At 30.1% G+C, this 16,778-nt stretch overlaps 1 protein-coding gene across 1 annotated transcript; it reads right to left on the bottom strand.

The window, feature by feature from the left end:
* Nucleotides 1-1,647: 1,647 nt before the first annotated feature.
* LOC118042589 (mitochondrial-processing peptidase subunit alpha) lies at nucleotides 1,648-7,230 on the bottom strand. Its single transcript, XM_035050303.2, has 13 exons — nucleotides 7,084-7,230; nucleotides 6,318-6,557; nucleotides 5,886-6,182; nucleotides 5,008-5,175; nucleotides 4,711-4,878; nucleotides 4,490-4,570; nucleotides 4,275-4,341; nucleotides 4,018-4,115; nucleotides 3,328-3,400; nucleotides 3,155-3,225; nucleotides 2,947-2,996; nucleotides 2,171-2,283; nucleotides 1,648-2,052 (listed from the first exon to the last, which is right to left on the bottom strand). Exons 1-13 carry the CDS (start codon nucleotides 7,120-7,122, stop codon nucleotides 1,994-1,996), a joined length of 1,524 nt encoding a protein of 507 aa, XP_034906194.1. The 5' UTR covers nucleotides 7,123-7,230; the 3' UTR covers nucleotides 1,648-1,993.
* Nucleotides 7,231-16,778: the final 9,548 nt, after the last annotated feature.

Raw genomic sequence — 16,778 nt, forward strand, 5'->3', positions numbered from 1 at the left:
GTGATTTATAATTTTCGTTCGCATCTTGTTTTAGGCGTAAGGTTGAGGTAATCAATTTCATATAACTTTGGTTATCCAAGGTAAGGTTGTTATTGGGTCAATATGCAAACTTTCTTCAAAATCTAAAATTAGCAATCTAAGGGATAATTTTACATCATTAACTATATTTTATATATAGCCCTAACATTCTTCACTCCAAATTGTATAATTTGGTAATAAAACATTCTTTTATCTGTGATAATTTTTTTTTTTGTTAGAATGCCTGAATATCTGGTGATATCTTGAATTCGTATTAAAATAACTGAGAAACACAAAACCAATAATGGAATCCACTATTTTATTTATTTTGGGTATGAAGAAAATTTTCTTTAGAGAAGGTGTTGTTGAGATTAGATAAGTACAATTGTGGTATAACATCTTTTATTAGGGAAGGTGTTGTGATTATTATGACTTCTTTGCTTGAGATTTTGGCAGCTTTGTTTGTCGAGTTGCTGGTACCGATTTTAGGCCACCTTACCTTACTTGAAATCTATTTTGCGTCCAAGTTTTTTGATCAATTTTGGCTCTAATTTCATCCTTTTTGTCAGTTTTGGTCTCCTCAGTTTTGAGCCTAAGTTGCAACCCTGTCAAATATATCATTTTATTACTTATTATGCAGTAATTAGGAAGGAATTCTTTTAAAGAAACACTGTACTGATTATTAATCTTGCTCAAAGTAATGCTATTCCTTGGGACCAACAAATCATATTTTCAAAAGCATATTGAGGGAGAATAAATATATATCGAAACTCAGCATCCAATCCTCCAAACCAATGCGGTTGCCTTACCAAAAACAGATTCAAGCAAGAGAAAAGGCATCCAGGAAATTGAATTAAAAACTTTAGGGCGGCTGTTATGATCATCTTCCTCACCTTAAAGAGCCAACAACTCAACCTGTGATTGGATTCTGCCTGCGAACTCTTGACATTTCTATATGAACGACTTCGCAATCGTTCAAGCACTGGATATGCTATGGAATCAGGACCTAAACCTTGGTGTTTATGTTTTCTCATGCAAATCCATGGCTTCCGCAGTTCTCCCATTCCTCCTGAGAGAATCAAGATGCTGCTGCAAGTTAATTACAATATTAGGATCGATGGCGACCTTCAGCAAGCATCTTGCCAACAACCTGCAAGCCATTTCGACGATTCAATTCTTTTTCTTCCACTTCCTTGAAGCTTGCTGTGAGGTTCAACAAGATGACAATTCTTCCCAAGTTCTCTTCCAATTTTAAAAAATAAAAAAATATTATTTCAATATATTTTTAAATAAAAAACAACCAAGACCACCCTCTAAGAAAAGTGGAAGTGCACATAGGCATTAGAAGCACTAGAATAATTGTGTGTTTTAGCAACTTCAATTAGTAAAGAGTATCTCTTACTCAAAATTTCCTTTGTTAATTTAGCTTGTCAATTGTGGAGTTATTCATTTGTTCAGAACAAACAACACAGATTTGACATTCTAGTAACGCGATTGGGTAGGTATTGCAACAAATTTAGCACGAGGAATTTTAAAAGAAAATATTTGATGTAGCAATTAATTTGTTCATATCCCGTACAATTGTGCTAAATTAAATAAATAAAAGAGACCAGTCGTCGAGACAAGAACAAACAAAGAGACAGGATCGTGCGTTTTTATTTGGGATATCTAAATAACAAATCATAGCTCAATTTCCTTCACTTCCATTTGAAGTACAATTAAGGTAAAAGAAGAAAACTAATATCCAAAACTTTCCATGATCAATAATCATGGACATGAACACTCATGATCCATCCAAATTCCGAACAGGTCATTACATGAATCTGTTGGTTATAGTTTTCCATGGATTGTATTTCTCCCTATTCATATGGACAAAGTTTCTTTACCAAATTCCTTTATTCAACAATTGAAACAAAATGAGAAGGGCTCCAACGTGGCCAGTTGGTCCAAAGATGATGGTCGATTGCACAGCTCCTTACTTTCCTCTCCGTTCGAACCTGGAGCTAACGCTTTCATAGCTGGGGACATTAAGTACTGCCACCAATGAACAAAAGAGTTACAATGAGATTATAGTGCCAACCAACTGAAACATCCAATAACTTGTTGAAAATTAGGCATTTCCTTTCAGTTACAATTGAAAATTAGGCATTACCGTCCCCATAAGATGCCATTGTTAGAGGTGACCTAATTAGCGAGCATCCAATGGAAGTAATGTCATCCAATGTGATTTCATCCACAACCTTCAGAAAGTGTTCCACAGGCTTCCTGAGAAGATGAGAAATAGTCATATCACCAAAATGAGGTTTAAATTCGTTTCCTGAGGCAAAATTAACAGCAAATTAAAAGGGTGCGTTTTTCCAAAGGTAAAATCAACTATTCTAAATTCTAGGAGCCCTTGCTGGTGCACAATCTTCAAACAGAAAGCACAAGTTTGAATCTAGAGAGCAGACACTATATGCAAAAAATAATATAAGAAACGAATATTTTCAAATACTTCTTGTCCCCCACTTCAAGAAGCCTTTCTTTACTGTCAATAACAAAATAATCCACAGGAAATCTTGAAATCTAGTTATATAGGGGTTAAAAGGCTTTGCCCTGCAACATCCCCCTCTTCTCCGCCAAAGAAATGAGTTTCTGAAAATAATTGTTGAACTTTAATCAGAATTATGGAACACACTGATTCTAAAAAAAAAAACCTCATGGTTTGATTGCCGAACCGCTACAAATTTCAGGACATTCTTCACACTCTCCATAAGATAACCACAATGAGAGGGAACCTAATAGTGTGGGCATATTCTGAAAGGCATGCTTTATTTACATGCATACAACACCAGTACAAAGATGCAAGAATACCAAAAAAAAAGGGTGAAGAACTCTGATCACAGAATTGTAGATTGAGAATAAGGGTGCATAATGCTCTTCCAATACCTTTCTCCATAAGTCAAAAACTGTCTCCCAATATCTTCAGCTACAATCATCTGTGCCAAGCACAATCATAACCATAATAAACAAAAAGAAACTACAAAACAAACTAGAACAGAGGTATTGAGAGGGTACAGTGAAGTGCAATGGCCAAGAGGCCCTAGACATAGCAAACACAAAGGCCTAGAGAGAGAGAGAGGGATAGAGAGAGTACCCTAGATTCAAGATTAAACAGAACTGCAGATTTTGTGGACTCTTTAGCACGATTAAGCTGTTCCTGGGTAACTGCAACAAAGAGAAGTAGAGGGGGGGGGGGAGCTCTATCAAGAATGCTGCAGAGGCAGAAGTAGCCTATACAATACACAAAATGAGGTGCAAAAGGGAAACCTTGTCCAGGTGTAGCAACAGCAATTAGTTCCGCCACTGCTAAATCAACTGCTTTATGCACAAAGTTCGGGCCCTGAACTCAATAAAAGACGTCAAGCTTTGAGTACCATCAACAGCATCCATATAAAAATATATATATAATATAATATATATATATATATATTTTGTAAACTTCTGCAAGGCTATCCCCACCCAACTAATTTAAAAGCAATTAACAGACTAAGAGCACGCTTGGTATTGTAGTAACGGTTGTTTTTCAAAGTGTTTTTCGCTTGGAAATACATCGAAATAATATTTTTTTATTTTTTAAAATTTATTTTTGACATCAGCACTAACACAATATGAAAACATCATAAAAAAATAATTTGAAGCAAAGAAAAAAAAAATTAAGATTTTTCAAAAGTGCTTTTGAAACGCAAAAGCAAATGAGCTCTAAATATGTACTGACAGTATGCATTATGTCACTCAAGGGCTATGCATGATAGCATGCACATCATGAACAGAAAAGCCAGAAAAGTATTGTTACCAAAATCAAAGTTAGGCAACAAAAGGATCTCAAGTAAAACAGCGCACACAAGCAAGGATGTTCACAAAACTCACACAAGTGTTTCCAAAAAAATTAAAAAACCAGAACAGCATAGTTCATCAGGAAAAATTTAAACACAAAATTACATATGCCATTGGTCTTACACAGCTAGCATAGATGCCGAACAATCCAGTTTTATTGAAGATGCTGTTGAATGCAGAGAAAGATTGGAGTTCTGGATACTTGCTCAAGACACGGAGATCTGTGTTCCAAAGCATTCAAAAAAAAAGCAAGCATGAACTAACATTTTGGTACAATATGCAGGAACTGGCAAAATTACACAGAAGTCAGAGAGGTAAATGGTACAAAAGCAAGTAATTAGGCTATAGTAACAATACAGAGGAGCAACTATGCAACTTACAAAGTCGTGAGTGCATCCCTTTTCCAGGCCCCCCTGCAGAGAATGAGCCACCTCCTCCCAGAAGCATCTGTAAAGATTATTATGACTGTTATACACTCCATTTGTTCTAATGAAATGCAGAACTGATAAGCTAAAGATAGGATGTATAAGGCAACCATGGAATAAGAAAGACAATATCATGCACAAACTAAGAGAGCAAAGTCAACATGCATAACCTGAAGAACAGTCAGCATTATAGCATCTTTCTCTTTATGCCATCCCCCACTGGCTTCAAAAGCTAGAGCAACATGTGCCAACTGGCCTCATAAGAATTCACACATGTAAGCACCATTAAAAGAAAATTTGGATAAATAAAATATAAATTATATTAATGATGAAAAAAAACAAAAAAAAAAAGAAGGTAAAAGATAATCAATGGGTGCTAAATAATATAGACCTGTGAAGCAGCTTGTTTGCGATAATCCCCTCCAACGTACAAAGATTTTGGCTCATCAGTGCGTGGAACCTGTGGGAGGTCAGAAAGCAGTGGCTCCGCAACAGAGATGAGCTCCTCAAATTCAACACCAGATGCAGCAAGGACCATCCTAGGAGCTGTGTAATGCTTCTGAAATTCCACATCGGAAATCAATGAGTAAAAGAATAGACAGAGAGGAGAGCACAAAGTTTAATGAATGTAAAAGGGTGCATAGCATATTGACAAATGTTCAGTATTCATAAAGTTCCATGGTCTTACAGCCACAAATTCCTCTAAAATATCACCATTCAATCTGTCTAGTGATGATTCTGGAGCCAAGAGAGGATTCGCCAATGGACCAAGAAAACCAGCAGAATGGATAGCCTCCAGCAGTAAGCCTTCGGGATTTTTAGAGAGCTCTGCAATTTCAACTTTCATCTTTTTCAGCTGTACAGACAAAACATTGGACTATTAATAAAATCAAGACATTTGGTGCAGACTCTAACAAAGATGAGTAAGTGTGGGCAGGTATAATGGAGGCATCAGTTATGGTAGAAAACCGACAGAGAGCAACACTCAAGTGTGGCCCACAAACATGAACTAAATGTATCAGACACAGAAACTACAGAATGTCCTAAGAAACGTCCATCATTCTTCAACAGTGCAAGTGAAATACAAAGGAAACATAAAGAAAATTTGTGAAGCAGTGCAAACATAGATAAGAGTTTACAAATGCAGAAAGCATGGTATACAACAGAGCACCCAGAAACAATTTAAAAAGACGTAGTCAACTTGTCACTTGGTAGTACAACTTTTTTAATATTTATAAAAATACATTGATATTTAGAAATAAAAATTCAATGTTTAGAAATAAATATGTTTGCATCACCTGCAGGGTGGAATGGTGGATGAATGTAATTTAGTGGATGATATCGCACATTATAGTAAAAATATAAAATAAATAAATATACAGCTATGGAGATGCATCATCTAATATTAAAGCATCCAAGGACACAGATCCATCAAAACCTAAGACAATATATAAATAACAGAAAGGAACCTACCAAGGACCATTGGAGAATTATGAACAACAACATTGGCAATCACATTTTAACTAGATCAGAATGGGGAAAAAAGGCAAGATCTAAGATGATTACCTCGTCATTAACTTCCCAATCCAAGAAGACAGGATTCCTTACACAATCAATAAGCAGCTCTATCATCTCAGGAGCATATGTCTTAAGAGCATCAAAAGTGTACCCCATCTGTTCTCTAGATGCTGAAGCTGCTACATTACCCCCGATTGCCTCAACTTCCCTGACAATGCGCAAATGACTCCTATTTCTAGTGCTCTTGAATGCCATCCTTTCAAGCAAATGGGTGGCTCCACATGAAATGGGGGTTTCATAGACAGAACCACAATCAAGATATAATCCTACTGAGGCTGCAGGATTCTAATAAACCAACCAAATACGCTTCTTAAGATTACAAAACAAGAAAATGAAACTAATAATTATAGCTCACTCATAAAATAAACTCAGAGTACAGTAAAATAAAGTATAGAATGGTTAGAAACAATAGGAGCATACCGATGATGCTTCCGAGACTATCATCAAACCATTTTCCAGAACTTTTGATTCAACCTTTCCTGGTTGAACGTAATCAGGCAATGAAGGTGGGAAGGCAACGCCAGCAAGTGGTACTTCCAAGGGAGGAAAAGAGCTAGCCTGTTCTCCAGTCAGCCAGCTAAAGAAGCCTGGTGTGGATGGCCTAGAAGCTACTGCAGTTGAAGTAGCATACCGGGCGGTTCCCAAATTGCCGGCACAACCCTATTCATGCAAATACCATTAAAAAGGAAGACAGTGTCACGTTTTAGTCAAATCAACCATATCAACTGTATTAATTAAAGAAAAGAACGAAAAAAAAAATACCAATAGCCCACTAATTAAGCCACAAACTCCCAATTGTATTTGAGGATGCAAAGTTAATCTACTCAAGAAAACTAAAAAAATATGATCCGAGCTACCTGTCACATTATCATAAAAGCTCTATCCTATAATCGACTTTTTCCACATTCAAGGAAAAAAAAATGGAGTCTAATTAGGCTAAACTATACAGAAAACAGTAATCTAACTTGAAAAAACATTATGGGTTCGGTTTGTTTAGCAAAGGATTTTAGGCGAGAGATTGCACTTCAACTGTTAATCGATGTAATTAATCAAGTCAAGCATTCACTTTAGCTTCATTTTTGTCATAAAACAAAACAGAGAGAGAGGGCGAGAGATATTCAATCTTGAAGAATTTTCTCGAGAAACAAAAAAGAGATTAGGTTGCATTGGGTTTCAAACAACTGACCTTGAGAGCTCTAAGGCGTGAAATTGCAGACCTGTGCATGGTTTGATAACCTGACAATTTTTACTGTGAAACCCTAGAGGAGGTTTGTTTGTTTTAAGGTTTCGTTGATCTTGTATGAGAGGAAGGAGCCTTTATAATCTGTGTGTGTTTTTTTCATTTTTTAGCTGCCAGCCCAACGTTAAGGCCCATATTTATGTTGTGAAGAAGACCATACTATTATGGGCCCAAGTACAAGTCCAGTTCAACCTTGTTTAGACTTCCTGGACATGGCAGAATCTAGGTTCTTGAGAAAATTCCTCAATTTCGAAAAAATAAATTTCTATTTTGGTTTTTCTTTCCGTAAAAAAGTTCTATTTCTTTTATGTGTTATTAAATAAAATTTTAAATGCGAAATTATATATTTATTTTAACGTTGTACAAAAAAAAAAATGGGTGGAGAGTGGTAATTCAACCCATAAATGATGCAAAGGAGGGTGACTTTTACCTATTTTGTACCCAATATGTTATTAATTACTAGTATAAGTATAGTTGAATTTAAATTATTGATAAATTAGAAAGAAAAAAAATTAGATAAAATTAAATATATTGATCAAAATTAAATATTTTTCATCTATTAAAAAACCATGCCCATTTTCTTATATCTTTCTCTAATATTCTCTAATCTTTTTAATAATAACTAAGGACATTTAGAGCAAAAGGGAGGATTCGGAATATTTTTAACATTATGAGGGTTTTTGTCATATTTTTAAATTTTTAGACGATAATTTATATAATTTTGTGATGTCTGAAGAGGGGATAAAAAAGTTTTAAATAAAATAAAATTAAAATTGATCATAATTCATTATTAAATTTAATATTGTTCATCTATTAAAAAACCAATGTCCATTTCTTATATATTTATATAATTTTTTTAATAATAATTAAACATTTCAAAAACAAAAGGAGGGGTTCCAAATATTTTTTTTTTAAAAAAAAAAAAGGATTTTTCCGTATCTTCAAATTTTTAGACGATAATTTCTATAATTTTGTTATAAATGAAGAGGTAATAGTAATTTGCTCCTTTTCTTAAGGTAAAATTCAAAAGTACATGCAACTATATGAGCTAATGAAATTTAGGAGATATTACTACATCATTAGCCATGTAATATATTGCGGGTCAAATAAAAAAAAATTGTTCAGTATTACTAATGTATTTTCTAATAAAAACCATTAATTATAAACTTCAAATCTGACATATATTAAACAATATTATTTTAAATATTAAAATAATATCATATTAGACAAATATGTTTTACTTCAAGGTATTGAGATGATAATATATTAAATTGACCTCATAAGTTAACATATCAAGTCTACAACCCAATCATTATATTGTGATAACATCATAAAACATAAATCAAAAGAAATTATAAATTTAAATTTCAAATCAATACGTTGTTGAAAGATAAAATGTAAAACAAAACATTCAATTAAAAAAATAGATAAAAAAATAACTTAAGTCAACCTGGGTTAACCTACTAAACTCGTGACTTGGGTTATGAAACCAAAATAACCTCATAAAAAGCAAATAAAAAAACAATTCATAGCTTAATTCTTAGCCAGCATAATATTAAATGATGAAATTAAAAAACAAACAAACAAATGACCTAAGCTACTTGGGTTAATCTATCAAACTCATGATTTAGATTATAAGACCATGATAACTTCATAGTAAGCAAATAAAAAAAAATTATGTAACTTAATTCCACCAGATCTATTATTAAAGGTTGAAATTGAGAGAAAAAAAATCAATTCATGAGACCGGAATAATCTCATATAAATTAAATTGAATAACAAATATAAAATTCGATTCTTAAATAATTTAATATTGAAAGATAAAATTAAATAAAAAACTATTAGATTATTCGAGGGTGAAATTATATAAAAAAAAAAAAAAAAAAAAAAAAAAAGCAAAGCAAAGTGCTATTACAAAGAATAGTACTTTATGAATGTGGATATAATAATTTAGTCATACCATTTATATGTGATTTCCATGTAGGCTTTATTAATCTTATTAATAAAAAAAATTAAAAAATATAATAAAATTAAATCCAGGATTTGTCCATAAATTTAACTTATAAACTATTTTTTTTGTTTTAAAAAACAATGTTCATCCTATGACTTTGTAGAAATTTCTTAATATTCAATTTGTAACTAGTCAAGTCTTTTAAATTAAAGCATGTCATTCTAAAATCGGTATCATATCACTAATTAATTCAAAAATATCATTAAAAATTCTCTTTTTATCTCTTTTAATATATTGTTTCCGTCTATAATTTAACATATTCTTTCTTTCCATCTTTTAAAAAATACTTCATTTACATCCATTGTATTTTGAATCTTACTATCACAAATTATCATGTTGTTTAATTATGCTTAATTAAAAGACTAAAAATGTAAAAAACCCAAAATTTATAGGACAAAACATGTTCTCAATTATGAAGAAATTGAAATTATTTATTTATTTTTTATGATAGTCTGTTCTGAGTTTAATTGGTTGATTGCATTAAATGGATCTATTAATTTGGCCAACTGGTTTCTCCAATAATTCTCATATATCTTTTATTTTTAAAATCAAACGATTAACCAATTGAGACAATAATCATTTTTTAATTGTTCATTTTATCAAGTGGTCGACTAGATCAATTAGAGAACCCAGTCAGTCAACTAGTTGAAGTAGAATCATAATTCACATCGCAAATCATAATCCAATCATCCTGAACTTTATCTCACATTATCATTGTAACAATGATTTCATTTCAACTCAATATAACATCTGATTAATTATATAACATATTAATTACAAGGCTTATTAGATTATATAAGAATTTAGCATACATAAATAAAAATTCATGTCTCTGCAAACAAAAGATAAGAGTTCAAGTTTGTATGCATTAAAACAAAATATATTACAATCCAAAATGAACATGATATATCTAGTTTATATGAGCAAAAGAAATAACGTAAATCTACTCCTGGCTCGAGGGCAACAATCCTAAAAAGTGCAACATATAAAACATCAACCAGTGAAATAAATAATAACAATTGTTACATCATAGAATACAATTAAATTCCATTTATCATTTCATGATTTTTCTTACTTCGGTTATCTACATCAACATCATAATATCATTAGTCATCTATAACCCGAGTCAATTATACATACTTATATTAATTTCAAATTGATATCTTTAATCATTACCTCGAGCACAATTAATTAAGAGTATGTCAATACTAATCCACTTGGTTTCATTAGTTTCCATTCCAATGGATAGCTAAATCAAATTTTTAAGCACATGTTGATGCTAATGTATTCATATTGACATCATTAGCCTTCATTATTTAATGAGAATGATTAATCAAGTTTATTTCCATGAATTCTTTTTATATTCTTCCCAATACTAATGAATCATATTAGTATCATTAGTCTCTCATACGAGAACGACTAATCAAATCACAAGTAAATGTCGATACTAATGATTCTCATTGTTATCATTAGTTTTCCATATGGGAACGACTAATCAAATGTCAATTTTTCTTTTTCTTTTTTTTTATCCATCAATTTATTTATTTTTCATTGCCACTTTAAAAAGACATTTAGAAATAAATTTGACAATTCTACTAGTGCATTAATTAACTAAAGATAGGTGTTAAACACCTAGCTGCTATACATGATCTCTCGACTCCTACTCTAGATTGTGGTCTGATTGCAATAATATCTCATATCAACACAAAATAATTTCATCATCATTACTTTCCAAAATCTTTGAACTGATAACTACATCCCCATGTAATACCATTTGATTATGTCTCGTATGTGTTTGTATTCAAGTTTCATTTTCTTATTATGATTCAATATCAGCTCAAAGCAATTAGGTTTAAAAACATGTCCCTGTGACAATTATATATACAATTTACATCGATCATTCTCCTTTTTTATGGCCAATTTGGTCGAACATGCCTAAAAGAAACCAAATTTTTATACAATCAAATCATCAAAATCTTTCATTAGCCAATCTTAAATTATACAATTTTACACATGCCAATCAAGAAAAATTCCTTCCCCATCAAACACCCATTTGTAAATTAGGTTTAAAAGCACATCTCTATGGCAATTACATACACAATTTAACCTTGCAATAAGATGTATCACCTTTAAATTAGAAGTTTTAAAGATGTAAAATGAGAAGAAAAGTTCAATTTCTCCGATTCTTTCTTTATCTCTTTCTATGTTTCCAAACCTCCATTTACAAAACCAATTCTTGAAAATAAAATGTGTAACAATTCCAATTATAGCTTACAACAAATGAATAAGAAAAAAAATTGTCCAAATATAGAGGAAACTCTATTGAAATTTGGATAGAAATTTAGATTGACTAAAGTTTGCCTACGAATTATATAGTTATTGACACACTTCTATACATCCCAAAATAATACTACAATCATAATCCAACTATCCTAGATATTTCCTCAAACTCATTCACAGCCACATAATTTAAAAACAATAATTCCATAGTATACAAATATAACAAACTTTATATATATATATATATATATATATATATATATATATATATGTGGGTTCACTAAGATTATTTAATGCATTAAAAGTCATTAGTTTCATAAACATCTATATTATGCTTAGTTACATACTTCTAAAAAAAGAGTTAACAACATTTAAATACACACTAAAGTTTGCCTATGAATTATATAGTTAAACCTAATACAAAAGAGAAATAGCAACATAAATCTAATGATCCACTCTAGGATTAGATGTATCTGTCAACAAGTTACAATTTATACAATTCATTAGAATGCACGACAAAGATTTAATAATTAATCTCATACATATCTAATTCACTTATGACTTCATTTCTTTAAACAATTTTAGTTCATTTTCATATTCCAATTTATACACATCATTTTAGGTATATATTTTACTCTTATAACAGTTATAAACTTGCTAAATAATCAAACAAGTCACGGTTAGTGACATCTTTCAAAAAGTAGTTAAAACAACATTATCTAGACAATTTAATTAGAAACATCACTAGCCCTATCAAAGTCAACTAATCTAAACATTTAATCTTGTTCATCCAAACATGGATGCTAGTAGCCCTGTCAAGGTCATCTATCTAAACATTTAATCTCAGTTATCCAAACATAGATGTCACTAGCCTTATTAACGACGGCTAGTCTAAATAATTAATCCTAGTCATCCAACATGAATGTTACCAGCCCCATCAAGGTTGGCTAGTCTAAACATATCATTTTCATATTAATACTCATGTCACATATGTTAATAATAGTAACTCTATCATTTTTAATTTAATTCACATGAACACTGATTACTATTTCAACTATATCTAAAGTTATAGAATTCAGATTTGGGTGTGTCTTGTCTCTATGAAAAACTAAGACATAAAGGTAGAGCTTTAATGAAGAAGCTAAAATTCAGTTCTTCTATTAATACACCTAAAATTATTTTTTATTGCAACACATAAAACTATCCAATATGGTTCTTGTTCGACCTCCCCTTAAATTTTAACCCATATCTAGAGTTTTATAAGTTCAATTTATGCAAAGTCAACCCCGTTCAAAAGATAACATCCTTGGGTATAAATTTTATGAGAAACTTATTCTAAATTTTTTCATTTTCATGCCCTAATCTCCTCTGGAAATTAGGTGACGAAACTATTCAATTTTTGTCTACAGATTTTATAATCAACCAAGCATTTCTATCTATCTTCTCATAATTCAAACAAGCTTTGATCTTTCATATGTTATAATATCACTAATTTCAAACTTCTAAGAACCAATAAATCCAACTCAGATTTTATTTAAAATAGTCAAAACTATTTCAAGAAAAACATATGCATCATATCAATTCACATATATACTACATTCCACAACCATGATCATAATCACATCCACTTCCAATTTATTTTCTTTTTAGTTGGCACTACAACCTCTTTTATACAATGATTTATTCTTAAAACTTTTAATCAAAATTTCCACTTTCATGATAAATCAAGCACTACACAATAATCTTTACTTCTAAATGTAGTAACCTTCCTCAACATTCCAATTCTTTACCATATGCAAATTTTACTCATTTTATATAACATAACTAAACTCATTCAAATTTATTTTCCACATAGCCTAATGTATTAATCTCTCATAATTTTTTTAAGCATGATTTCATTGCATTCTAACTTGTTCTCTCTTGGCCGACCCTATATGCCTTTAGAGACACCATGATATTTGTTTTTCATGATTTAACACCTATCATAAGCTAACCTAACCCAATTGGTTCAATTCCCCATCCATTTGTATTTCCTATAAGACCCCGTTTGTTTGCTAGAAATTAGTTTTCTTTTGGAAAATGAATTCCGGGAAAGTGAATTAGTTTCCAATGTTTGATAGTGTAATGGAAAAATAAGTTGGAAAACACATTTTAGTGTTTGGCTGTGTCATGGAAAATGAACTGGAAAATAACTTATTAATGTTTTATTTTTTTTTTAAATTTATTAAAATAATGAGGAACAAATCTTACAAATTAAAAAGTTGAATAAGAGTGAAATTGAAAAAAAATATAATTTCATAAATTATCTCAAATAAAATAAATAATAATCAAAATAATAGAGATCAAATTTAAAAAAATAAAAAAATTGAAAGATGAAGAAATTAAAATAATAACAATAATTAACATTTCATATATTATTTCAAATAAAATAAGTAACAATAAAAAAAATGAGGATCAAATTTGATAGATAAAAAATGATAAGAAAAAACAAATAACAATTATAAAAATGAGCACTAAAATTAATATAAAAATTAAATTCTAAGGATGAAATTAAAAAATAAATATTTAAAATAAAATATATATAGCAATCAAAAGTTTGAGAACCAAATTTGATATAATCAGCAAATAATATGACATTTTTAAATTTTTCACAACTTTTCAAAAAGTGTTTTCCGCCTAAAATAAAAGGAAAACACTTTCCTAAAAACCAAGCCAAATTTTTCTTTCACTGAAAAGTATTTTCCGTTGACCAACTTTTCTAATGGCAAACAAACACAAAAAAGTTTGGAAAGTGATTTTCCGAAAACCACTTTCCGAGAAATAAACACAACCTAAATTTCTATTACAAACTTTAACACAAAATTCATGATTTAAACATCAATCCTTAATTGAATTCATTTAGGCTTACATATCTAATGCCCCTAACCTAGTAATGAAATGGTTTTCAAATTGTAACCAGTTAAATTTTTCTTACAACACTCCTTTTATCCCCTAAATCATCCTATCAAAGGGAGTTAATTTTTTTTTCTCTTCAATTATTTCAGTTGAATTGATGCCCAACTATTTTTCATGTTAACAAATATAAATCAATATAAAAAAACAATTTAACTATCTGAAATCCATAACTCAAGATTAATACTACAGTACATATCCAAAATTTCACATATCACAAAATGAATCAAATTGATCACTTCAGATGATTTTGTTATCTTAGATGATAATTCAAATGTAAAATGCAAAATAACCCTAGCTCCCTTCATCTTTCTTCTTCTCCTTCAGATCTCTCCAAAACCCTCACTTTTAGTTTGTTAAAACCTTTTTTAAACACTCAATTTTTCCTCTTTTAATTCTCCATTACCCTTGTAATCCCTCCAAATTAATATTTTGTATGTGATTTTGTCAAGAATTGAGAAGAGAAATTTAAGGAAAAAAAAAAAAACACTTTCTTTAAACCTAGTTGTAGGCCACAAACCCTCCACTTTTATTTAAACATAGTTGCCGGTCACAAAGGAAAGAAGGAAGATATTTGTAATTTTAATTTTTTGTTATTTAAACATTGGCTCTATAATTTTTTATATTTACTTTTTGCCCTCATTTTTTCTTAATTGATTTTCCTTTAACAATTTAATACCTGCAATCAATTCCACTTCATTTAATTTCACCTCTATCCATTTAATTTAATTTTCTAAATTCAATTTAACCCATTTTATCTCCAAGTTAAAATTTTAATAGTTCAAATGTTTTTAACTGGGAGTTTACAAAATGAATACCACCTTTAGATCATCCTAAACTCTCATCAACAATCTAAATCTATAGGTATTTTTTATGAATTTTTTGTGGAAAAATAGGTAGAATTAGCAATTTTCTTATCCCTCTTTCTAGAGGTGTTGGTCATCCACTTTTAATAGATTTATTAGAAAGCCGTTCTCCTTATTTAGTCTATTCTAGGTTAATTATATTAATGCCTCTAGCACACTAAATGCTTATTTTTTTCCCTAGAATCCCATCTCGACCCACTTTAATACCAAACCTCGATACCTCATCATTGACTTATTTCTTTCAACCATGTTCTTCTTTACTTATTTATTTATATGCCTTTTTATTTAATTCTAAAAAAAACATGTATCAAAAAGTGTGATTTTAAAAAAAATCAAAATTACAAAATAATAATAATAATAATAATAATAAGGCCAAGGCCCAGCATAATTAGAAAGTATCCATGCACTAGCCTTATTTGTTTTTAAGAAAAAAAAGATATAATTGGGGCGAACATGTCATCCACCCTAAAAAATTTTGAAAAACAATTATACAGACAACACATAATCTAATATTTCCTAAATTCAAGCCTTTTTTTTTAAATTAAAAACCTATTTTTCAACTCATTTTTTACCCAAAATACCAAGAAAATAGCCTAAACACCTTGATAAACTTATAGATAGCCTTAAAATACCAAAAATCAACACAAAAAACCAAAAATAAAAAATCTTTCAGAGCTTGAAATTGGTATTTTAGGTAGTTTCAAGGTAAATAAATACCTAAATGGAACTTTTTTTATCAAATGAAACTTTTTGACACAAAAATCAATCATTTTAGCGGCTAGAATCAGTGTCAACATTGATTTTCTCTCACTACTGCCATAATATAGTATTCTCTTTGCTCAACTTAAAAAATAACAATGATAAAATTTTATACCAAAATTGAATTGCAAAACTATTAAGAGACTGGATGGTATAATTTGTAAAGTTTGAGAGCTAAAGAAAACTTTTGGTGATAACTTTGAAAGTTTCACCTATTTGTGACTTATTTTTCACTTTAATCCTCTGTTTTTTTAATTGTTCTTACTCGACAAATTTAATTCAATTGTCCTTTAATTTAGTCTAAAAATATTCAATCATGCAAAAATAAATAAATTTGAGGATTAAAATGAGAAAAAACCAAAAACTTTGAACAATAAATCCACAACAAAGTATAGAAGGATAAACGGTGATGTGTTCATGGTGTTTTAATTAGACACACTTTTTAGTGTTTTCTATAATTAAAAAACCCTTTTTTATAATAATAATAATAAGAGGATCTTCCCACCAGCTTTCATTAATTTTAAATTAAGTAAATTTTTCTCCTAAATTATATCTTAAGCATGCCATTAATTTATATTCACTTTAATTTTTATGTTCTCGCAAGTGAAAAAAAAAAATAACACTTTTGTGTGATATATATATATATATATATATATATATATATTCGTGTAAAGTTATTCTTTTCCTTGAGAAAATATGAAAAAAAGTTAAAAGTGGGTATGGAATGGATATGCTGTCTAACACCTTCCCGCACACACACGCGCATGCCACAT

The sequence above is a fragment of the Populus alba genome, chromosome 1, assembly GCF_005239225.2.
Source record: "Populus alba chromosome 1, ASM523922v2, whole genome shotgun sequence".
NCBI lineage: Eukaryota > Viridiplantae > Streptophyta > Magnoliopsida > Malpighiales > Salicaceae > Populus > Populus alba.